This window comes from Lytechinus variegatus, chromosome 5 (genome assembly GCF_018143015.1).
Source record: "Lytechinus variegatus isolate NC3 chromosome 5, Lvar_3.0, whole genome shotgun sequence".
Classification (NCBI taxonomy): domain Eukaryota; kingdom Metazoa; phylum Echinodermata; class Echinoidea; order Temnopleuroida; family Toxopneustidae; genus Lytechinus; species Lytechinus variegatus.
Genome location: NC_054744.1, coordinates 35,309,134 through 35,336,149, shown reverse-complemented (window position 1 = coordinate 35,336,149; position 27,016 = coordinate 35,309,134). Strand labels below are relative to the sequence as shown.

The window sequence follows — 27,016 nt, the reverse complement described above, 5'->3', positions numbered from 1 at the left end:
TTGAAAATCAGTTTTAAAACAAAATATGAGAGATGCTACCAAGTAAACATTGAGTGCTGAGCAAGAAAGTATAATTCTTCCTTTGCTGTCCGGTGCATAAGGTCTTTGAAACCACTTGGCCACAAAAAAACAGTTTTTGAGACACAAGCCCTCTGGTAGCTTTATGAGTTTCATTTTGCATACTCTATTTTGTACTAAACACATCTTGAAAAAGCAACAGGTATCTCATGAGATGTCTTTGCTGTTACCCTATCATGAATTTGAATCCACAGCCTTTTCCCTGTAAGAATGATGCTATAACTACTCCATCCCAGCTTGGCTCAATTTCAGACCATAGTCTGCTTTTTGGTGTATGAAGTAGATCATTTTACTACAAAGTAAATTATTGAAGGTTGCTATGATAAGTTCTATTAGGCATCATCAGCAATCTATTAAACAAAAACAGTTTTGTAATGGCTCCTTTGATTGTTCAGACCCACTATTCATATTAAAGCTTTCATCATATTTTGTATGATCAGTGGTATTATTGAACTTTATAATTCCAAGTAAGATGTTGATTTGAAATGTTTCCTGTAAATACTTTGATACATGTATCCCAATATAGTTGGCTACATTTTGTTATTTGATCTACTTTTCTTTCTTTTTTTTTTAATTATTATTTTTGTGTATGAATTTTTCTAAACTGTTTCCATTGTGAGACATTTTATTGGCATTTACAGTGAACTCCTATCCCTGCCACAGCTTTGAAAACATGATAATTTTCTTGATTCTTCATATTGGATTAATTTAGGTTTCAAGTTTATTTACATCCATATTTGGAAGTATCAGTAATCAAAGGCAATATGTTATTGGTATGCTCATGTATTTCTGTCCAGATGAAAAAATATAAGGCATATTTATCATGTTGCTTAGGGCATTTTCACTTGTGTGTACATTTATCTTGTGTAAGTTAAAGGCCATGAGTTAAAGAGAGATCTTGGGCTAGTCTTACAAAGAGTTGTAATTGATCTGATCAATCGCAACTATGGAAAGCCAGCAAAGTGAATGTATATTCGAGATATGAATGTACATCCATAAAAAATTAATTTCTTGACAATGTGGTGTGTTCTCCTTTGTTTTACAAACAACATTTTGCAAATTTCCTGAAGAAAAATTATGACACTGATGGATTTCTATAGTTACAATTGATTGGATCAATTGTAACTCTTTGTAAGACGGGACCCTGGGCCCTGCATCACAAAGAGCTGCAATTGATCAAATTTTCACAACTATGGAAAGCCAGGAATGTCAACATCTAAAATGCATCTTTGTTCAAAATATTTTTTCAGATATGCTGTATATTTATACAGCCATTATCTGTTGGAAATTAAGTGTGTGCTTCTCTTTGTTCGCAAAGGACATTGTACCAATTTCCTGTAGAAAAATTTATGACATTGATAGATTTCCATAAAATTGATGTTGATCGGATCAATCATAGCAGATTGTAAAACAGGACCCTGGTGCAAACTTGTATTGGTTTTTTACAAATGTTATTAGGCAGATCATGAAATGGAGGGGGGTAATAATAGGGCAATTCCAGATATGTACATGTCTGATTCTCAATGTGTCAGAAACGCCTGAAATGATTTGACTATCTTCGCTGCTTCGTGTGTTGTCAAAGGATTATGGCTTGATTTGAACCATTCTTCAAGTATTGTTAGAACGAATTAAAATGGCGGCTGAAAGCTCAAAAAGGTTGATTAGTTTATGAAATTGCCCATTAGTTATTTTTATCTTGTTCACGTTGTTGCCCTTTAATGTGTCCCAGAATATCCATCCCTTTTCCATGTTGACATGCTGATAGTATTGAGACTTTTTAAACTTGTTTGCAAGTGGTCATTATGGGAAGGAGAATTTTTACACAATTTCTGACATTACTGTGGACTTGTCCGTGTATTTTACAGTCTTTCATAATTTGATCATTTGTGAGAGCTCTGAATATTGTTTTCCCCAGCATTGTTAATGTCTTTATCAATAATTTTGAAAAAAATTAAAAATCATTAAAATTCGAAATTTCCAACCAATATTTTAATTAGAGTGTGATGTCAGCAAATCTTTAGAAATCACTGATCTCAGTATGATTGATTTCCTTGGGATTATAATAGGAGTCACATTTTGTAAAATATTTTGATGCCAAAAATGTGAGATGAAAGCGCAGTACATGTTCACACATCCTGTCCAGTGGTTACAAATAATTTGTTCAACCTTTTTTATGTAAAATTCAGACAGAAATAAAAAGAAAAACACAATCTTTTTATCAGATGATGCATTTTATTTTCTTTTTTGGTGACTTGTAGAGAACCAAAGTATTCACTCTTTGTCAAAGTTTGAATATTATCGCTGAATATCGTCAAATTCAGAATCATAACTGAGGTATACTTCAAAATGATTCAAGGGGAGGGCAAAGTTTGTGGATCATTGCGATTATCAGACCTTGGGCCCGTTGCAGAAAGAGTTGCAATCAATCGCATCTCTAAAAATCATGCGCAACTTGATTTTCAACCAATCAACAGTGCGCATTTGGGACTTGCGATTGATTTTTTGGCTTGCATTTGAACGCAACTCTTTCTGCAACGGGCCTCTTGTGTGCGATGAGGAAAGAGAGAATGTGCGGAAAGATAATCATGCTTGTGTGTGTTGGTACTTGGGATGCAAAAATTATTTGTACAATGTTTACTCCTTGTGTGTATTTTGTTTTTCGAGATGTGCAAATCAAGACAGAGAGGGAGACAGGAGTGTTTGACCATTCAGTTCGTCCCAATATGCAACTAGCCCATTTTGTCTTAAGCATTTTAATATTTTATTCAAACTGATTAAATTTGGTGAAAGAGATTTGTGTTGCAAGTAAAATAATTACGTTTATAGCCAATCATAATCTTTGAATGAATTGATGATCAATGAACTTGTGAATAATTGAGGTATACTGTTAATGAACCACAGGACAATATATAGAGATGGATAAGTAGATGGATAGAAAGGTTGATACAAATTTATAATTATGCTCAAAAAGTCAGTGAACCCCATCAAAAAATGCACTCCATGCTGACTGATGAATATAGACGACAACACGACCAATGCCTGGCGAGCCCAGAGAAATAACTATTGAATGTAATATTTTATCGCCTCACTTCATGACTAAATATCTAAAACATGGCAGAACTTTTACACTTTAATATGTATTTTCTGGTGGGGTTCACTAATTATTGAGCACCACTGTCATTTGGGCGAGCACATGATACGCCCGCCTGTAGCGTAGAAAATGTGGAAAATGGAGTTATTGGTCAAGCAAGAAAAGTGGAAGGTGGCGACTTGACCTTTTGACCTCAAAATCAATAGGCTTCCTGGGATCCATGCTAGTACCATACACACAAAATTATATGAGCCTAGGTTAAGTTAAACTGAAGTTATCACGTTTACAAGGACTTCAGAAGGAAAGGTGAAAACATGTCACCTTGACATTTGACCTCTAATCAATAGGCCTCCTGGGATCCAAGCTAGTATCATATACACCAAATTACATATAAGCCAAGGTTAAGTCAGACTAAAGTTATTGCATTTACAAGGACTTCAGAAAGGTAGATGAAAACATCACTGTGACCTTGACCTTTTTACCTCAAAATCAATAGGCTTCCTGGGATTCCATGCTAGTATCATACAAAGCAAATTATATAAGAATAGGTTAAGTTAAACTGAAGTTATCGCGTTTACACAGAAAAGTTAATGGACAGACAGACTGACGGACATCAAGTGTGATACCATAATACATCCTGTAGGACGGGCATATACAAAATTAGAATGTGGATAAATGGTGTGTGTATATATATATATATATATATATGCATGAATATATATACAATTAGGTATACAGATGGGATAGTTAAGATTGATATAAAGGTAGAAATACATATAAAGTTAGAGAGAGGGACATGCATGGACGAGTTGGGAAGATAGATACATGTATATCGATTGAAAGATTGATATAGATTTATACACACCTGCACTTTTAATTTAACTTTGTAATAATGTTAAAGCATTTTGGAACATTTTTTTTTGTAATTGGTTTAATAATGGCCACTGCATGTTATATGTTTATTTTGTCTTTAACATATTACATTTTTTTTTAACATCACATTGTTAGTCTTCAGACTTTTTATGAATATATTTTAATAAAACCAAATTGAGTTTGAATTTGATAGAGACATCAATTAATCAAGGATCAATTGGCAGATGGATGGATTCATTGTGATTGAGGGAGCTATGTGTAATTCTCTTATTTTCTTCATTTTCTTCAACTCCCTCCCTGCTCTCTCCCTCTCTTCATTTTAAAATTTCTCTCCCTCTTGCTCTTTCTCCATGACATTTGTCTATCTTCGTTGGCTCAAGCCTTTCTCCTTTCTTGCTGGTCAATGTTTTTTTTATCCTATACATTCTCCACTTTTCCTTTTCAGCTAAAATCACACAGAAATCATTCAAACAACTGAGTTCTGACATATGGTATAGCACATTGCTTTAATAATATAGACATTTGGTAATCATACACTATAATGTACACAGCATTTACACTTGCATATAAAAAATAAATAAAACAATCCTATCAACAATTTTGCATGATTATAAAGAATCAAAAAGAAAATATTAGGCCCAAATATATTTTTTGTAAAATTTCACAAAAAGAAATAAAAAACAAGAGTTACATATTTACATAAAAATTACAAAATGACTTTGTATCATGTGTTTGATATTAAACAGTTCAAAGAAGTAAATATGTCATCCTTCCATCCCAACGATGAATGCCCAAGAAAGTAATTTAACTCCAATTTGTCTATTTCATTCATTTTAAATTATAAAAGGCACTACTGAATTAAGAGTTAATAAACTATAAACATACTCTTAATGCATCTTTTTAATAAGGGTGTTGTTTTAGAAAAAAGAAGTCAAATTGTTTTGATCCCAAAGTCTCAGCCACCCACTATTGACCAACTACCTCCAATTCCTTTAAACAGTTGTAGCTACCTCTGGCATCCTTCACCCCTTGCCGCGCCCTTGTGGATAAGCATTAGCAACAAATTGTGACTAGTTTCATGCGAAGGGATGTTCATAAAGAGATTCTGATAAAGAATAGGACACTGATGAAATCAACCTCATTCAAAGACCTTATGGTTGGAGAGCACCTGGCCCCAGGTAGGGACAAGTTGCTTCATGCAGTAAAAAAGGATGAGAAGACTGAAAAGGTTTGACCGGACGATTGATGGAAAGATTTATTGCACACTTAAGAAGAACCCGAATGAGAAATATATGTATGCTGACGACTCCGGATGACCTCTTTCACGAACTTCGTTGGGGAGAAGAAACTCTGAAAAAGGCTGGACTCTCCTAGAACTTAATTCAGGATAGCTACGAGGGTTTCGACTTCCTTTTGGATTTGGATATACCCATCTGACTTACGATTACCAGCTTGAATGTGAATGGACTTGCCAGTAAGTTGAATGAAGGGATATGGGAAGTTTACTGTAGTGATTATGACAATGTTTACATTTTAAAAACTAAATCTGATATTGTGAATGTCTCTGATACATGTATCTTAAAAGTTATAAATACTATGTAAAGCAACAATCTCAGCATCAGTAAACAGGAAAATATGGTGGTTATCACAGAATGTGTAATCTGATGAAAAAGGAAATCTTTTAGATGTTCTTTCTTCAGGTATAGATTGCCTGGAAGTTGATGTGATAAGTGAAAAAGTGGATGTTTGTACTGAATTAAGTAAGGTTTTGTAGATTCTGTGAAGCAAGTTGGTGTGTGTACATATATGACAGAAGAGCAGTGGAAAGGAAAATAAAGTAAATAAATCATAGTTTGTTAAAGAATATCAGAAAGTTAGAAGGGAATCTTTTGATAAAAAGAATAGGTATTTAAAAAATAAGAGCAAAGTTTCTCTTTTTTCAGCAGAGGATGATTTTTGTGAAGCCAGCAAGTATTATAGAAGATTATTGAGACGAAAAAAGGAGGTTGTAAACAGCAAAATGAGTCATTGCAGGAATTAAGAAATAATAATCCAGCTCAATATTGGTCCTCTTTGAAGTCTAGGGAACACAATAATACGGCTGAGGCTTCAGTTGAATTGTCTGATTTTGTTGAACACTTTAGAAAGATTGGCAATAGGAACATTTCATTATTTAAGATCCATTAATAGTGATGCAATTTTTTTTACAAGAATGCCATTCTTTTTCCAGGGGTCAATCCTTTTGAAAGCAACAGTGGTGTCAGAGAGTGTTCTTTTCAAGCTATACTTCTTATATTAAAGGGGTTGCTATCTTTTTACATAATCATCTTTCTCTTACCTTAAACTCCTCATTTGCTGATCCAAATAGAATATATTTGCTTTTGACAGTGGTAATAAACAACCTCCCTTTAACCTTAATAAATATTTATGGTACCAACAATGATGATCCTAACTTTTTCTGGATGTCTTTGCCAAAGTTGAACAATTCAACCATTCTCTCTTGACTTGTGCTGGTGATTTCAATGCAGTCCTTTCCAATTAAGATTATCAGGGCAGTAGACAAGAGTCATACAAACTCTAAATCTGCCGACATGACCTCAACTTCGATTGGTAGAATTTAATCTTCTTGACAATTTATTACGTATCATTTTTTTTTATATTTTATAATTCAATTTGCGTCATATAAATACATGAAACACATGTGTTATGTATTCTCATACTTTAATGTAAATTATACCACTTTTTTATTCCTATTACATATCAGTGTTCAACTTATGAATATGTTTTATTATCCTGAGTTTTACCGATTTTCATATAGTTCTATAACCATTAATTCATACATTTTGTCCATGAATCGTGTACTTTTTGGTTGTTAAATACTTCAATTTAATTACATCTACTTTATTTCTTTGTATAATATATTGTAAATGTTCTTGTATTGCATTGTATCACTTTAAACACAATCTTTTAGATATTACTTTGATTTTTATCTCATCTATAATATATTATTGATTTACATGTATTTATGTTTTTAATGTCAGGACCATGATGTAAAACAGTTTTTAACTGATCTTATATTTGAATAAATAAATATTTGGCAGGAATTCCATCCTCACTTAAAACAGTATACTAGACATCAAACAAATCCTAGGATCCTGTTAAGATTAGATTTTACTTTGGTATCAGAACTTCTTGTTTATAATTGTTTAAGTTCAAAGATTATTCCTGGTGTTCAATCTGATAATTCAATTGTCATGTTGAATTTCAAAGATTCGAAGAAAAAAAGGGGCCCAAGGTTCTAGAAACTTAATTACACAATGATTCAGAGCTCAATAAATAGTAAATAAAATTGAAGATTTTAAATCAATTCACCTCGACACTGAATGTAATTCTAATATTGGTTGGGATGCCCTAAAGTGTTCAATTACATCTGCTTGTATTGAATACAGTTCTAGGAAGAAAAAGGAAAGGAATTCAAAAAAGGAAAAATTATTTCAGGTAATTGAGGAGCTTCAGCTGAAAATAAGTCAAGATACAGATAGATACAAGGTCTGATATTATGGTCAAATTATTTGAAGAGCTCATACTTGATAATAGTCCAGCTAGCTGGTGTCGATGACATGTCCCGATCATTATGCTCTGAGCTGTCGAACTGGTAGATATATCCTTTAGATTCTACCTGAGGACAGGGAGACACTGGAGCCCATAGTTCAGCAAAACGGTTTACCAGGAACACACTTCATCAGTGATGGTTAGGCAAGCATATCATGACATGGACTGTGCTGAACAATGTTATATATATACAGCCACCATCAACAGGATCGACAAAACAAAGTTTCCTGTACACTACATTCTGTGGCAAATGTCATCTGCAACCAACGGAAAAGGCGAGTACCTGCCTATTAGAAAGCTAGGAGATATGTAATCATGGATATGAATGGAAAGAGAATACTTAATTTTTCCAAAAAAAAGAAAAAAAAAGAAAGAAAAACCTTATACATTTAATAATGAATAAAAGCAAGGAAATTATAAGAAATATTATCTGCACCACAACATAAAGCGAGGGAGAAGCATGGAGACCGATGACAGTACATTGTTTCATAGAAAATATCACAGAAGCCAATACTTTGACGGCCATTGGGCGTTTGGAGCTGTGGAACGCGGGACTGGAAGATGTTTCTTTCAGGGTCTCCCTAGGAGGAACAGGGCAACATTAGATCTCATTATCTAGCAATGCTGTTTGGCAGAAACCAATATCATCAGTGATGGTTGGGCAGCATATCAAAACTTGAAGGTGCTCAACAATGGTATATATTTTCAAGACATGGCAATGTATTATAGTGGAAAGGTTAGGACAATTATAATTACCTTAAAGGGATGATTAACCAAAACAAAATATACTTTGATTAAATAAGAAATAACCAACAACTGTAAAACTGAAATATAAAAAAAAAAGAATAGTGCGAAGGCCTATAGAAAGGATGGGGATTGGGCACAACACCCTCCAACCCCTTCCCCCTAAAAAGAGGGGAGAAAAATCCACAAACAAAACACAAAGACACAAGCACCAGTTTTGCAAGTATGTCTCCATTGCAGGCAATGGTGCAGACAATCACCTTCATATAATGTACCAAGTTACCGAAAATCATAACAAATGACTCAACAATTAAAGGTGATGGAAAGCAACCCAACAGAATAAAAGAATTATAATAATCACACACAGACCAGTTGAGACAATTTGGTGTGTTTATTTTTCTTTTTGTACAGTGAACCATTATCACAAAAGGGGCAACCACAAGTAACAAGAGCATACCTCTATTGTGGCGTAACATCCCAGAGACTTGAAGACCATGTTATTCACAAGATAGCGAGGGTAGCCAAAGCCAACAAATGGTGTAATCTACTCTCTGTGGGTAGTTGCTGTTTCTCTTCTTTTTTTTTAGTTTGGACATAAAATATGGACATGGGATTTTAACAGGCATTACCTTTGTACATGTACCTCAGGGATGATTTTTGACTACATTTAAGTACTCTCAATTTAAATTTCTCCCCTCCTGCAACTTGACCATTCTACATTCCTTCTTTCCTCCACCTTGCTAACATAACACATTCCTTCCTTTTGGTCATGGAATGTCACAAGAATAGAAAGGTGGTCTGTGCTCATACTAACACCACTACTAGTCCCAATTCAGACCTAGCTGTTTTACTGAACGAGCTCTAACTGAAGCTGAAATCTTCGAGACTCTTGAGAAATGTGTTGCCAAAATCCTCAAAGTGAGGACTGAAAAGAATGAGGAAAGAATAGATAAACAGGAGGGCAAGAGCCATGACTCGAGGGTTGACCTAGCTATGAAGGAAAAGGAGATCAAGTTCCTCAAGTTGTCTGTGGAAAAATTGCAGTCAAGGATAGCGACTTGTAAGATGATCTGGAACAATATAGCCGGTGAAAGAATGTGTGTGTTTTTGGAATCCCAGAAGCACCAGATAAAGACACCAACGATCAGGTGATGAAGATTGTGTCAAATCACCTTGGCTACAACTTGACCAAGGCCGAGATCGACAGATCCCATCATTCAAGAAAGCCCCGCTCTCCAGCAGCAAGCCCCGCCCGATATTAGTGAAATTACATTCGCACAGAAATTTGCGCTGCTGAAGAATCGACGAAAGATGAAGGACTCTGGCTTCTCCATCCAAGAGGATTTGACTAGGGCAAATCACAAGATTCCAATGAAACTGGTGAAACACCCCAAAGTGGCTGCTGCCTGGTCAACTGATGGAAGGGTTGTAGCTGCCCTAAAAACCTCCCAAGATGGTGTCCAAATTAAGAAGGTCTTTACATCTCTGCAACAAATTACTGCCCTGTAAACTGTTTCTTGAGATCATCTTTACTTCATTACATCTACGTAGCTATAAGCTGCTGATAATCTTTCTTAGTCTCCCAGAGGGTAAACTCATTGTTTTCTCCTTGTATTACTTTTTATGTACCTTGAATAATCATTAATCACTTTTCTTAGTGCTTTGTGAGAAAAACTCGACATTTGTTTCTTTTGTTTGCTATATTTACCTTTCATTGTATACATTTATTCATCTGTATATATTTGTGCTCTTGTATGTATCTTTTTGTGTGTATTTGTGTCGTGGTGTGTATGTGCATGCCTCTTTGAATGGCTATCCCAAGCTGTACTTTAGGTATTTGATGTATACTTTTCAAATTTGATATTCCAAGATGTTTAAGGCTGCTAAAATTCTACTAAGTACTAAGTATGTACATCTCTTCTTCATGGATGATGACATAGAGGACCAAGCTGTGATTGTAGAGAATGAGTGTAATTATATTAATTGTAACAATTTTCTTTTAAAAGTAATAGCAAACTTTCTCTCCTTCATATAAATTCACGAAGCCTATCTAACAACTTTGAAGATCTTGTCGTTTTCTCATCCATTGTAAAACACATTTTTTCTATTATTGGGATTACAGAGACCTGGTTCAAACCATCTACAGATGTGAATTTATTTCATTTCCCTGAATATTCTCTTGTTCAAGTTTGCTATCAAAATAAAAGAGGGGTTGGTGTTGCTCTATATTTTAGAGAGGGTCTTGAATATAAAATTCGCAATGATTTGTCAAAAGTAACTTTGGGCTACGAATATATGTACATAGAATTTGTTGTGAATACCTTTAGACTGTTGTTGGATGTGCATATCAAGCACCTGACAATGATGTGAGGTCATTTGTTTCTTTTTTTACTTTGAACAGGACTTGCAAGTTCTTCGTACAGAAAAGAATAATTTCAATGCTAATTTGTAGCATTTAATGTATTGCAATATTGCTTTGGGGCATACATATAAGACTCATGTATGTAAACTACAAGTTCTTCAAAAGAAAGCTACATGTATGAGATATGTAACAAATTCAATTTATCTGGCTCCGAGTTCCCCACTTTTTTTGCAGTTGAATATGTCACCATTCAATGAAATGGTCTTGCTGGATTGTGTTCATGTATAAATAACAATCCCAGCATTGTTTTTTTTTACAAGAAACTTTTGTGGTTAATTCTAAGAATAATAATTATGGAGATCACGTGACCGCCATGCTGTGAAGTTCAGCCAAATATCGCCCGGAGCCTGGAAAGGTGTTAAAATTCAGATTTTAAGCAATTTTGTTGATAGTGGACTACCCCCTTATCACCATGGGCAAGGACAAGTATCCTCATTCACCAGAGAAAGTGAACTCTAGCTCTAAATCCAAGAAACCTAAGCTTGATACAGTTGATTCTAGAGACGATCCTGGTAATTCTTCGTTGGCCGTAGAACAAGCTCCATCCTCCTCTGGGGTCCAGCCCGCAGGTGCTCCTGCCGAGCCAGCCCCACTTTTGGTTCACGAGCTACATGGCCTGTTTTGAGAAACGTATGGATACTCGCATTGAAGCCCTTGTTTCCACTCACGTCGCCGAACTCTCTGCAAGAATTGACATCCAAGATGAGAAAGTAAGCTCATGTAACTTAAATGTCATGTTAAATTGTCATGTTACCATAATGCAAAACATTACTTTTTGCTGAAGATAAAAAAATTGTTATTAAAACAATAATTGGAATATTACATGAAAAGTTAAATTTCCTAAGCGCATGAATAAGAAACTCATGAGAGACACTGTCAAATGCCTTTTGAATGTGGAGGAGGATAGCAGTAGCAGTATTTTTAGATTATATCAATAATAAGTTGCACATTTTACCAATGTTCCATCCTTTTATGAGGCCAGATTGGGTGTGATGGATAAAATTTGAGAGAGATCAATTGCAAGTGTTTTAGTTAAAATTTAATAATCAACAGTTAATGAGGATATTAGTCTAAAGTTTTTGAAGTATAAATGTTTCTCTATCTGTTTTTGGAATTAAGGTCATTACTTGGTTTCTCTCCAAGAAAGACATCAGATTGTTCTGCAAAGAAAAATGATACGAATGCAAAGCAAATTACTTATATCCAAAATAAACATAGAACTCAGAAGGTAAACCATCAAGATCAGGTTACTTGTTATATTTAATATAAGTTAGAGTATTATTCAGCTGTCTGGAAAGTGAGATTTGTAGAAAAGATTCATCAAAGCCATTTAATTGAGGAATTTAGCTTTCCAAAAGATGCAATTGTTTCTTCAAGGTGACTGAAACCAAATAAAAAAGGAAAAGAATGACACTTATAAACAAAACAGAAATGATTTCACAAATTAATAAAGAAACTGATGCAAAAGGAAAGAAAGCAATTTATTGATCAAAGACAGAATCAAAGAAAAATATGAATATAGAATGAAAGAGAAAAGAAATGAAAACAGGAGCAAAGATAATGTCTGTTATCTTAATAAAAGAGGAAGGATCTACCCCAAGAAGAAGTTAGCAGAAAAGAACGGTTGAGAAAATTAATTTTAAAAGTTGAAAAGAGGCTGAATACATTACAACAAAATGTAAAGAATGAGCAGATAAATTTATCAAAAATTTATTAAATCAATGACTGAGGGACACAATTGTCATCTCCTGTGAATGAGGATCCATTTTTGCTTTTTTTAGAAAAGCAATTTTAAAAAAGTCTATATTTATATAATATTAACTGGCCTTGAGGGGAACATCAAATATATTGCCAGCAAAAGAATCATATTGGCCCGAGTCTTTAGACTGGGGCAATATGGGTCTTTTAAGGGCAATATATTTGATGTTCCCCGAAAGAAGAGCCAGTCAATATTTTTATTATCATCCAAATCAGATATCTAGAGCAAAAATCGTGATAATGGTGATATTTCTTTTTGAAATAGTGATATTGTGTCTTGTTAATATAAGGGTCTAGGCTCTGCACTTTACCATTATGACGTACTTGCAAGCGTTTGGATCCAGTGATGTCTTTATTACGTATATTGTTGGCGCACAGATCCTTATGAAGCGTATCTCTTTATACGCATCCTCAAATGCCCGGATGTGAGACCAGGGAAAATACAAAGGTATATTTTGCGTCGTCTCTGCATGCAAAGTAAATATGCGCATTGAGACCAAGGAAAATACAAATAATATACCTATCCCTTCCCGATATTTATGAATCTAGGGCAATACGGTTTTGTAAATGACCAGCTCAGATGTCTGATACGGGTGATAATAAAAAAGAATGAAGTCAACAGGATAGCATATATGCTACATAATGTAGACATGGGGGGAAAGCAAGGAAAGGGCTGCTTGCCAAAGGAATGCCATACGGACGAGTGGACAAGTCTTATCTGACAATGGCGAGCCAACATTGACAAACTGAAAGCGATGCGGAGAATAAAGAAGACAATGAGGGTGAAGGCAGCGAGGTAGCCGGCGCTGGAAGATAAGATTATCACCTGGGCTAGAGAGAAGTGCAATGAGGGCCATGCAATATCAACCATAGAGCTTTGCATCAAACTTGCACATAGCCGAGGCAGAAAATGGGGGCGCAGTTAATCCATGGGTGCAGATAATAATTTGTTACAGTATTCTACTTTTTTTACCCTTTCATGATTGCGGACAGCATTTACCTGAACAACTTTTGATTAAGAACTTTTTTAAAAATATGTGCAAGATACAGAGAAAAGTGATACATAGTACTGACAAAACATTAATATATCTCTTTTTTAATCATTTATATAATTAATGTTTTGAGATGGGTAATCTGAAAATAAAAATAAGCCTTGAGATCCTTCTTAAATTACAAAAAAAGGAGAAATTAAAAATGGCACCATCAACATTTGCTTTCAACTTTTAAAAATTTGAACCACAAATAAAAGCTATATCAACTGTGATAAAGGCAGATGACACAATGTAGCATTGCCAATTTGAGGAGTACCACGACCAACTTTAGCCGTTAATATATCTATGATGAAAAGGTTCAGCCAGCTGCCTTGACTGCATGTGGTCTACCATCCCTGTGTGTTTCTTGGTTCTTGTTGCTGGTTGATGATATTCTTGTCAGAGATCCATTGTTTGTTAGCTTCAAGATATCATAGATGTCCAAAGCCTCTCCTAACCAGACACAAGAAGAAACATAACAGAGTACAAGATTAATCAAGAGCTCATAGAAGTGTCGAGGAAGAATTTTTACTGTTTTATTTCTTTTTCTTGCTGGTATTAAAAGGGGCCTTTTTGTATCTACTGGATCTCCACAATTTGCTAAGAAATTGACAAGTTGCAATTTAAAGCTTTTTTTTTCATTGCACAAGAACAAAAAGAAATTAAATACTATATGCAACCCCTGCCAGCCCATTCCCCTCTCCCTCATTCTATCTCTGCCTCCTGTCCCCCCCCCCCCCTTCATCTCTTTAAGAGTGAAGCTTTTCTTACCTTTTGGTATACCATATCCCTTGTGTAGCCCATGAGGGTTGGATGGTGTCTTACAGTCCATGGTGACTTCTTTCCTCAATACAGTATCAATGTCCACAGCACTGAAGAATGCTACAGACTGTAAACAAGATCAAAGATGACTCTTACTCATTACATAATTGATAGTTCCTTTTTTTCTGAGGATTTCTGAAAATCTTCAATTTGGAATTAATTATTAGAGGTTTATTAAAATGTACAGTAAAGTTGCATTTAGATTCACACAAAGATGGAGAAAAATAAATAAACAAAATATTTATAATACACCTCTGGGGAAGCAGAATGTCAGTCAGTGGTCAGCATTAGCTTTTAATTACAATGTTAATTAGTCCTCTAAATTAGTCTCCTGCTAAGCTGTAGTACAAGCTGAACACATTCCTGAAATCTGTTGCATCTGTGGACCAGCTCTTAAGGACCTATTTTTGTTGTGAATGAAATTTGATTTTTATTGCCTAACTGGTCTCTTTTTGGATGTTAGCATGGTTGAGTGGTAATGCCTGTGGAGCCCACCTAATGATACCTTGCTAGCTTCAAAGTTCTCCTACTGCAGACAGTGACCTGTATTCTGGAGTCTGTTTTAACTTTGGCCATGGTCTAACTCTGTGCCACAATTATGGGAAGCTAAAATTGTCAAAATTTGGTTCGCATTGTATTTTTCTTTTCTTTATTGTGCTCTTTCCTCATACTTTTATGGTGGAGAAAACTATTTAAGATATCATTCCCAAACATTTATGGAAGATTTGAGAGTTAAATGTTTTTTATAAACTGAACCTGTATCTTTTTAGATATTTGTGTTGAAAGAAGATATCCATAGTTAAACCACAACTTTAGAGCAAATTTAAATCAAATCAGAGTCACAATGTAAGAATACAAGGTTCTGAAGTGATTTTTCAGAAAAATCAAGTTGGATTGATTGCTCAAATACTAATATATTTTTTGATGCATGGGTGTGTTATTTAAAGATTAGTGTAATAAAAACTTATATGTTTGTACTATTGATAAATGTTATTATTTTTGTTACATGTATTTGGTGGCCCCTTTTTTTAAGCCTTGCTTCTCTGGGATCACCTTCCCGTCATTGTATTTACACATAATTTTCTTGTCAATTTCTTTGTATTCTTTTCATATTTGACTGAGGGTCGTGTGGTCTAGTACAGTCAACCACTTTAACTGATTAACCTAGACGTGTAATTGGTTATATATGCCAGCTCGGAGTTGATGCAGCAGAAAGTTTCTTCGCCAAGTTCCTATGGGAGTTTCTGTCTCTGTTTATGGTAACTCCCGTAGGAACTCGTCAGGACAACGTATTGCTGGTAAACGTCAAACTAGTATATAACAAATTACCAAGGAAACATTTTGCGTCTAGGTTAATCAGTCATAATGGCTGACCCTATAGATGACAGATATTACTGTCGGGCCTTTTTATCAAATTGTAGACAATGGCAGAGTAGGGATTCAAACTCATAACCTTGCGATTAGGAGTCCAATGCTCTAACCACTGGACCATAAATTGAATAAATAATGACTGAATCATTAGTTACCTGTGGAAGATCATTCATGCCCATGTTATAAGCAAAGACTGCTCTGGTGAGGAGATTGGTGATTTGCAGAGCCAAGGCTGCCCGATATCTATCTTCACTCTTAACTAGATAACGCACTTCATCGTGGATACTGATGCAGAATCGTCCATCAATGTTGTACATTTCAAACAGCCAACGCATGCACACCAGCATCAGATGGAGGTAGTCCACTGCTGAACTCTGTACAACCCAGTTCACTCGGCTTGTTAAAAACTGCAAAGGGATTTAAACAGTTGACATGATTGGTATGTTTTTGTCAGATTTTCTAACTTTAGATACCTTCATAAACAAACATACTGAGGTAATGTCTTATTACCACAGCAATTACAGTCCAATCTCTCTTATCCGGCCTCCAATCATCTGGATTTTCTTTTATCCGGACGCACACTTGCTAAGATTTTTTTTTTCAATCTCGCACGTACGACGGGAGATGAGATTTGAATCTTAAATCAAAATTCTGACCCAAACTCACTTCCACTACATACATTTTCCAATATAGTCTACCTACAAACATATTATTTTTAACAATTTTTTTTTACCCTAAAAACTTAGAAAGGATAATTTCCAAGTAAATCAGGGCACAGCGCAACCATTTTTATCATATTCTTTTTTTTCTTTGCAGGGGAAAAAAACAACACATGTCTAGATAGCTAGTGCTTGGCCTCGATACGGACATGCCATCTATCATATTTGAGCCCACAGTCTAACAATGGCTGACTTTGCCCAGCTGCAATGCCAGCCACGATGATCCCATTTTCAGACTTAATTTCATCGAGTCATTCTCTTTATTTCAAGGGCAACCAATCAATATAAAAAACACCTACACTTTGCACTGACACTGCAGTCAATACTGTTCACCCACTACAGAAGACATTGGGGAGGCACAGCTGCGTGTATTTAAGATTGGGTCTTCCAGATCCGGATAAATCCTTATCTGGATTGGTAATGGTCCTAAGTGTCTGGATAAGAGAGGTCAGACTGAATGGGGATCTGATTATGAAGACCACATACTTTCAAGGTGAAGAAGGGTCACAAAAACAAGTGATTTTACAGTTTTTCTTATGCTTTTGTGGTGGGACAGCTAATCTTTGAGGATGGATAGATAGTGTCAAAATACAAATATCTTGGCATCCACATAGATAAGGATCTGAACTGAAATGTTAACACTCAAAAAATTGTCTCAAAGGCGAACCAGAGAGTATACTTTCTGAGGAAGTTGAAATCTTTCAGCGTCAAAAGAGAGACTCTTCTGTTCTGTTTTGAAAGTTTGATCAAACCTATCATTTCTTTTTCCTGTGCTATCTGGTTTTTTGGTCTAACTTCCCAGAATAAGGATAGGCTGAGTAAGGCAATAAAAAATGCCAGTAAAGTGATAGGTTTGCCAATAACCCAGTTGGAAGACATAGCTTACAAAGCAGTTTGGATAAGCTACATAGTATCATCAGAGACGATACCCATCCCCTCCATGGCTTTGTAGTTTTTAATAGGTCTGGGCGGATCCGGTTACCAAGAATAAGGACTAGCAGGTTTAGATGTTCTTTCCTCACAAATGCAATGGTTCTGTACAATGCAGAGTTTAAACGATGACCCCCTTTCATTTATATCATGTGCAATATTGTTTTGTTAGTGGGCAATACCCTTCAAACTGAAACCGACATACCTCCAAGTACTTACTCCAACATGTATTTTAATCCAATTGATTTCTTGTATTGTACTTCATTGTCATGCCATATTACTTTTATACGTTGCGGGGGCGGCTGTGCTGAGGCAATGCTGCTTGGTCCTGAGGGGGGACCGCCAGGCGTGGTGGTGGTTTCCAGCACTGGATGGGTGCCGTTTCGACATTGTTATCGATGACTTGTAGTGGTGTGTAGTGTGGGTTGGTACTGTGTGTTTGTAGGTTGTGTTGTGGTGTGAGGTGTGTGGTGTGTTTTTGGTGTGGAGTTTTGGGGGGATGTTTATTGGTGTGGTGTGGATGGGTAATTTGTGTTTTTGTAGTGTGATCTGTTGTGATTATTTCAATGTCGAACCGGGGCCCATGGATGTGTTGGACGGGCACCGTGCTTGAGGCGTTTCCCCCCTCGGCACCAGGTAAAGTTTTCAGTGCAGCTGCCCTTGCAGCGTATCATTTTGTTCTGGGTTAGTATTAGGTCTTTGTGTATATTATTTAATCCCATAATTTTTGTAATTATTTATTACATGTTATATATCGTTCTTTGAATGCCAACAGCCGGAATATGATTTTTGTGCCAATGTAATTTTTATTTTGAGCATGACAATAAATTTTGAATATCTGAATATCTGGAAGTGTTAATAAGGTCTACAATGGTGAAGATTGGAAGTGCTTTTAAGGTAGTGGTTTTGACAATAGCACACATCCTGCTCATAATCAGCTGTCCTGGGTGGGTCTTTTTGTAAAGTGTGATAATGGAACAATAAGCCAACTCTTGTTCCATGTGATAATCTCTCTATTATAGAGTTTCAGTAGACTGGTTTCACTGTACACCATTTATTCCTTTGTGAGCATGTGTTGGTCCTTAGAAACCTTCACCAGTTATTACCACAGAATTCTCCCAATAAAAGGATAATTTGAATTTTTCACACATGTGAACATAATAAGAGTGAGCTTATATGACATGCACATGTATTACTTTATATCAAGATTACAATCATACATTTTCTAGAAAAAAAGTACTTGGTAATCACATGTTAAATATCAATTAAGAAATAAAAGGAAAGAGAAAAGGTGAAAAATTAGCGTAAAGAAAAAAACCCTTACAAGTACTGGGGGTTAAATGCCAGTTGTGGCAACGATGTCAAAATAAGTTCATACAGAATCCAATAAAATGACCACCTAAGTGACTGTTTTCATTAATAAAAAATATGTGCAAAAGGATTGTAGAAGAAATAGTGTAATTGCTGAGAAATAAGCATTCGAGTTGAATATTTTTTTTTCAAGCCATAACAACACTGTCCCACATGCTTAAATCTGTGTTGGCGATCTACAGAATAATTGTTTACTTAGATTACAGCAGCAGATCAAGATCCATGACGATACATGTAAAGTGACAATTAATCTTGGTTTTACAGGTTTTCTTGTGAAATAAGTGTTTACTGTAGCTATTTTCAATTTTATCTAATGGCATGTTCATAAAATCACGAAACTGAATATTTCATATTACACATTTGATTTATTTAGTTCATGCAATATAAGCTACCTTGGCATACCTCATTATTAACTGTATCTGGTTGAAGGGCTCTGCTGATACTGCACTGTAAGACTGGTGTCTGAGGATTCTCTGACTGCGCTATATCTTCCAACCCGTTAAACATGGCCGACTCACTGAACAAGAAATAAAAATACAGCAGTCATCACTAAAGAGAAAAATGTTCACTCATGAAAACATTATATCATTTTCTGACTGTGTCATTTCTTACACCAAGTCAAATGAATGACTCACTAAAGGCCTAGTCCCACTGGCCGATAGACACAACACATATGCATAAATGACACAGCGGACAAACAAAATTTTGGAGGTGGCTGTATCTGCTACAGAAATTCACAAAATTGACAGAAACTCTTGAAAACAAAAAAGAACGGACATGAGTAGTATGTAGCAGGGATGTTCATCTGAAGCCTAGCGGATGAAAGCCGAAGAACGAGGATGACGGCTCCGCAGGTGTTCCTGGGGGTTTTGAATGCATTATACATGTATAAGAGATGCATACGCTTACATGTACATCCCTTCTATTTCCGTGCTCCTAACGATGTACTAACATTTTAAATCTGTCCCCCTCTTTCTGTTTTTCAGCAGCAGTGGATGTGAGTTGCTATAATGCTCAGAGGATGCAGAGAGGATACAACAGACGTTCAATGGTTTATAACAGACATAGAACCTATCTTGCTTTTATATGTTGCAGATTTACATTGTACACAGCAAAAAGTTGATCCATTCTAAAAGTTTTAAGCAGCTCAAAACTTTTTTTTGCGCAGATTAAATCAGTGGACGGATGCTTAATAGATAAAGCGTATCAAATACGTACGCAAGTACACAACAGATGCATAGCGTTTCCCAACGGATGACAAGACTTTTTGTTTTACATCCTCTTTGCATTTGTAAGTGTAGTGGGACCATGCCTTAAACAAGATAAAACACAGCATTCAGCATTGAATTAAAACTATGGTATTTTTATACATGAAAATTTTTTATAATTTTTTTCATAATTTACCTTATTGCAAATCACATTTTTTAGGATGTCTGACTCCCTATCATCAAGTTGATGTCCAACAGTTAGAACATTGAACAATACAAAATGTTTACAAACATAATCGAAAGCGATTTTTTGCATTTGTATGGGATCAGAGAAAAGGTGCATGTCCTCATACAATTGATAATAATGGTAGAGTATAAACCTGATATCTGAATTGTTTTGTCAATACTTTGCATCTATACACAGTGCTGCTGGTGAACCTACAGAGTGTGAATATGCAATTCCCCCTTTAGAAACACTTTATACAGGAATGTACTATTAAAGAACTGATCACACAATTACCTAACGACAAGTCCCCTAGACCGGATTGTATAACACCACGGCTTCTAAAATCTTGCAAAGATGTAATTTCTCCTATTTTGCTCCAAATATTTAATTTAACGCTTGTAAATGGTAAACTTCCTGTTGCCTGGAAACAAGCTAATGTTACGCCTGTTTTCAAGAGTGGTGATAGATCAAACTTGAAAAACTACAGACCTATAGCACTAACATCTATAGTTTGTAAACTGATGGAATCCATTATGGCGAAATCTATCAGAGCCCATTTGGATGACTACTGTCTGGTGAATCCCCAGCAGCACGGGTTTATGAAAGGTCGTTCATGTGTAACACAATTGATGAATGGTTTGATGTTATGCCTCACGATGTACTATTGATGAAGTTAGCTACACAGTTTAATATATGTGGTAATATCTGGAAATGGCTTAAGTCTTTCTTACAAGACCGTCAACAGCGAGCTGTTTACAAAGGCTGTTACTCAAGTTGGTACTCGGTTACTTCTGGAATACCACAGGGTAGTGTAATCGGCCCGCTCCTGTTTGATTTACTCATTAATGATATTTTTTCTAGAGTCATGTCTGGCACTGGTCAGATGTTATTTGCTGACGACTCATTGGTTTTTCGTGCTATCCATACCCAAGAGGATGAAAATTTCTTGCAGTCTGATCTGAATACTGATATCCACAATGTTAGAACTTATGGGTGGAAGAAAACTCCACATGTAAGTGTTTTGAAAATTATTTCTACACATTAAGCCCTTTCTTTAAGTCCGTAATCAATGACATGAAAGACCTTTATTTACCTTCCTCCTTCCCACTTCCTCCCATCTGTGATCTCAATGTGTTGTGGGCTGGAATATATTGGCCTAGATATCAATTAACGAGAAGCAGAAGAGAAATTTGTACTTTTTAGAGGAATACTCATTGTTCAAATATGTACAAAACAAATAAAATCACAAGTCAATTTTACTGCATTGCAAGATTTACAATACAAAACAATACAAATAATACCGAGACAAATTATTTTCATCTTCAATCTTCTTATGACGGAACTTGTTACACTTGGGTGAGGGGAGAGTTCATCTTATTCTAATGCATGGTCAGTTTAAGGATAACTTCAGATTTTCTGAACATGAGGGCATTTGCCAAATTAACCAGTTTTAAGGAATACAGATATTTGAAGGCGAGATCTTGATCATTTTCAGGTTGAAATATGGGGAAAAGAAAATATATTACTCTGAATTTGATACTTCAAAAATGTGTCATGACTAAACTATAAATTGTTTCTAATTACTTGTACTGAAAATGGTGAAAATCAAGTCTGAAATAGCTTTAAGACACCTTATCAAACGTCTAAGTTTAAGTTGCATCTTTCTCGCAGGAATCCTGCAAGCAGCTCTTCATTATCAATATTCACATTTCGTCAAAGACAAAAAATGGAGATTACAAGAAGGTTACAATGAAAAGACGCAGAGCACCCTTATAGCAAGATTCCTGCTATAAGATGCAGCACAGCATTTTGACAAGTGAAATAACTTGAATTTGCCAAAATAACGAAAATCAGGAGGTACTCTTCATTTATATAATTTCCACATGCTTGACTCACTCTTTAATTTGTGATTTCTTGGCCAATATCTTGAGTTCTTCAAGTGAAACCCAACCATCACTCTCCTCTGTATCCAAATCAACCTGCTCAGCTAAGCTCTGACCAGTAGCTGAAAGATGATACCTACAAACAATATGACATGAACATCACATCAAAGTCATTCCTGTACACACAGTGTTTCAAAGCTTACAATTACCATATTTCATTTAAATACAAGTTGTACAATAAAACAAAATGAAGCTATCTCTCATGTCAGTTTCATAATATACAGTTGAGTCACCCAAATAACAGTGACAATCAAAAGGGAAAAATATGTGCTTTTACAGTTTAATATTAACATGTACGATATCATAATCAGAACTGAATAATAGAACCAAATTCAAACAGTGATAATGCAACATCTGCATTTGTGTAGATAGAAAACATAGACAGAAGTTTGATTTACATATTAAGTGCCACATGCAAGAGAGCACCAAATCATGAACATACAAGAGCTTCATGTAATAACAAAATAATTGTATTCTTTTAACTTATATTGTAAATTGCTTTATTTTACTCATGTTCTGACAATATTATGATCGCTTCTATGTTTTAATATTGATCATTGTTATTTATTATCAACATCTAAGAAAACATGGAAGAGTGAACTCACAGTCTTCTTCCTTTGGTTGCTATGTAGATATCCCTTGCTTTCTGCCGAGCTTCATCCTGAGTTAGCCTGTGATTGAACTGGATTAAGAGCCTCAGGGCAAACTTCTCTCCTGCTCCATAGATACGACCATAGTTGATGACCTTGGCATCATAAAATATACAACACATGGTGTTACTTAGCTCTTTGTTCTGTACATTTTATGAAAGCAAATGCTGCCTGATTATTTTGAAGGTGGTGTGGCCAAAATTAACATAGTGGCAAATCACTTTGAAAACAAGAAAATTAAAAGAGTAATCAATTTTTTTTTCGGGGGGGGGGGGGGTGAGAATGTGATCAAGAACTTGTATTATACACAAATGGAGTGGCGCAATGGGCCCAAACAATTTTGATGGAGGCCAAACAATGCGTGTGTGGCAAAATTTCTTAAAAGTCACAAGCAAGCAAACAGTTTGAGCTTTTTATAATGAAACTCTAATTTTGTGATTAATATTGACAGAGTATATACACCTGTCCCTCCCTCACCGCCCTTCTTTTCCCTTATTTTTCTTGGACGAAACGTTTTTGAGGGCCCCATCTGTACACCAGCGCACACACACACCCTCTCCTCCACTCTTCTTCTTTTTACAAGATAATATCCTCATATGAACAGAGCCTTACCTTAGCATGATCTCTGCTGATACCAACAGTCGAAGCAGTCATACTATGCAGTTCTGTGCCTTCTTCTTTTAGCAAGATAATATCGTAGTATGAACAGAGCCTTACCTTAGCATGAACTCTGCTGATACCAACAGTTGAAGCAGTCATAATATGCATGTCTGTGCCTTCTTCTTTTTACAAGATAATATCCTAATATGAACAGAGCCTTACCTTAGCATGATCTCTGCTGATACCAACAGTTGAAGCAGTCATACTATGCATGTCTGTGCCTTCTTCTTTTTACAAGATAATATCCTCATATGAACAGAGCCTTACCTTAGCATGATCTCTGCTGATGCCAACAGTTGAAGCAGTCATACTATGCATGTCTGTGCCTTCTTCTTTTTACAAGATAATATCCTCATATGAACAGAGCCTTACCTTAGCATGATCTCTGCTGATACCAACAGTCGAAGCAGTCATACTATGCATGTCTGTGCCTTCTTCTTTTTACAAGATAATATCCTAATATGAACAGAGCCTTACCTTAGCATGATCTCTGCTGATACCAACAGTTGAAGCAGTCATACTATGGCCATGCGTTTTGAGTTGGGCCCATTTCCGTTACAACTCAAATTTTCCTCGAAAATCGCACCATTTTATACAATTATATTTTTTTCTTATGTTTGACATCCTTTACCCATAAAAGTATATATATTCTGAAAGGAAATTGTCTGAGGAATTCAAAAATGCAATCAGAAAAGGCATAGGGTAATGTCATAAAAAGTTAAAGGTCAAAATATGTGGAAAACTGTGAAAAAAACATACTTCCCAATAAATCTGAGAATCAGATAAACTTTACACCCTGTAGGGAAATAACATACATATTTCAACTCTTTAGAGTGAGACCTTTCCAGTGATATATAACTTGTTGGGGATAACTTTACCAAAATAACTGGGCGCAATCATCTTTTAAGACCAAATTTCACATCACAATTTTTGCGGGTAAATATGTATCAATGCTTGATTTACCCCTAAAATATTAATTAGTCTTGCCTTTAGTTGCATAAATACACTTGCAAACACTAACCAGTATATTATATTTGCTGTGGTTATTATGAATAAAAAATGATTTCATTTGACTCAAATTGTGGGGTTTGTCACCTCTTGGCTCAAAGACCGGTGGACCACATGTTGACAACTGAGAGTCGGGTTTAACATATAAATATAGGAAAATGTGAATGCACAATGAAAAGTTCTCATTACTGCTTTAGCTTATTTAAAATTAGTGTGAACAAAACAACTGACAAGTTATAAATAATCCAGACACCTGGCAAAAATACTTTGATTATGTTATTTTAGAGTGTTATATTTTAAATATACCCTCTTGCTCAACATTCTGCAGGACATGGTCTCTTGGTACTGGATCAATTGAATGTCAATGCACAGAACATATTTCTATGGGTACATTTGCCTCTGTTTAGTTTAATCTTTGTACCAGTTTCATTCTCAAGTAGTTTTTTGTTTATTTTTTTTTATAATTTGGAAAAATATTCTCTGAACACTTGTGCCAGCCAAATATGTGTCATTTACTGATTTATAGAAGCAATGTGATGTAACATTAAGAAAAAAGTAAATAGAATCAGATGAGGACTTTATTGCAACAAACTAGTTTTCATTAATTAAAATTGCATAAAAGGTGTATTTATATCTATTATGTTACCAGAGTAATCTGAAGATTCTGACATAAAGTTATCACTATCAGTCTACGCTGTCAATATTGAAACCATGAGGTCATAATTATTAAAACAATAGATTGATTTATCTCTGAAGCCTTTAATTAGTTTGTGCTTTTGTTTTTGAAATTTATGCAGCTTCTAAATTTTATTCAAGGTGTAACCCACAACTGTATTTTATCTCTCATTTCCTATACATCAGACAGTCACAATTTCAATCATGTTAATTTCATGTTTTACATCAATTAATTATACTAATTAGCTTAATTAGGTACCCTTTAAACTTAAAAGTTCAAATTTGACCCACTTATGATTCAAGAATAAGCTAGTGATCCCCAAAACTATTACATATTTAGGTACTGTGATGTTACACATTTAGTTTCTTAATGAAATGAAAATTTATGCTCCCCTCGTCTACCACCATGCAAAAATGGCCAATTGATGTTACATAATTGCTAATTACTGGTAAACGAAGTAATCTCAAGTATTTCTTTTTCTTTTAAGTAATTGGTATAAAGATTCCCTTTAATATGATACCAAATATACCCATGTAGCACATGTATTTCAAGTTTTATACCATTAATTATTTCTGTGCTTGTCGTGCAAATGTAACGATACCACCTATTTGCGGGCCCAACTTAAAACGCATGGCCCTATGCATGTCTGTGCCGCCTTCTTTTTACAAGATAATATCCTCATATGAACAGAGCCTTACCTTAGCATGATCTCTGCTGTTACCGACAGTCAAAGCAGTCATACTATGCATGTCTGTACCTTCTTAAGATAATATCCTAATATGAACAGAGCCTTACCTTAGCATGATCTCTGCTGATACCAACAGTTGAAGCAGTCATACTATGCATGTCTGTGCCTTCGCTCTTCTTCCCTTGTAACATCATCCAACTAAATGCTGTACAACCTGAATACAAACAAATTGACGAAACACTGAGATAATATTCATCTACAGTGCACAGCTACTCATCCATAGATAAACCAACTCAATTTTTAATAGGTTATAAAATCCATATTTTACCCACTCACATCGTTTAGGACATTTTTTTCTCATCCAATCAAAGGCACGTATTTAGAACTTGAATTTGAATTCAAAGAGGTATCCAACTTGCCAGAGAATGCTTACTTTCAATGCAAGCATATTGTCGGCGGTCATCCAAACCGTCGTATCAGTCAATTTTGGTTTTAAAAAATCAAGTTTGAGATCTTTGCAGAAAATAAAAAGTACAAGTCCTACTTTATTCATAACCTAATTCTTAGGCAGCAATTTATTTTATTTTCTGAGATATGACAGGATTTTCACAGTGATGCCATACAAATTTTTAATAAAATGCACAAATACCATTGGAAACGTGTACTGTATTGAGTGATATAATGTTTTGACTGACCGCGATTTCAATGCGCGCGTTCAACCAAACCGTCGTATCGGCACTAGGCACTACATTGACTTTGCACGTGAAAATATTTCTCTCATTATCACCACAAAATAAAGAATCATTTATAACATTTGTTCAGATAGAAATTGTCACTTAAGTGGGAAGGACAAGCTAATCATCAAATATTTGGAAATAGATTACCATGGAAACCAGCAAATGTTTTATCTCCAAGGAGTGCTGCTATCCAGAGTTCTTGAGAGTCAACGTCTGCACCTACAAAATGATATCCCGGAGGACACTGGACCATGGACTTCAACTCACTCCCTACTCGATCAGTCTACAATGAATGACATTCAGAAAAACAATGTCAGTAAGATTTAAGATTCATTGAGATGCAACATATCTTAAGTCTGAGTCACTTTGGAAAAAGATAATACAAGGGGAAGATCGGA

At 35.3% G+C, this 27,016-nt stretch overlaps 1 protein-coding gene across 1 annotated transcript in view; it reads right to left on the bottom strand.

The window, feature by feature from the left end:
• Window positions 1–13,132: 13,132 nt before the first annotated feature.
• The window catches only part of LOC121415432 (DNA polymerase subunit gamma-1-like), a 29,732-nt gene continuing 15,848 nt past the window's right edge, over window positions 13,133–27,016 (bottom strand). The window contains exons 15-23 of the mRNA XM_041608635.1: window positions 26,766–26,901; window positions 25,989–26,095; window positions 22,805–22,944; window positions 22,153–22,275; window positions 21,350–21,412; window positions 19,225–19,339; window positions 15,958–16,209; window positions 14,381–14,498; window positions 13,133–14,062 (exon numbers count right to left, since the gene is read on the bottom strand). Coding sequence (XP_041464569.1) covers window positions 13,929–14,062; window positions 14,381–14,498; window positions 15,958–16,209; window positions 19,225–19,339; window positions 21,350–21,412; window positions 22,153–22,275; window positions 22,805–22,944; window positions 25,989–26,095; window positions 26,766–26,901 — 1,188 coding nt within the window. The 3' untranslated portion in view covers window positions 13,133–13,928. The remainder of the gene's footprint in view (window positions 14,063–14,380; window positions 14,499–15,957; window positions 16,210–19,224; window positions 19,340–21,349; window positions 21,413–22,152; window positions 22,276–22,804; window positions 22,945–25,988; window positions 26,096–26,765; window positions 26,902–27,016) is intronic.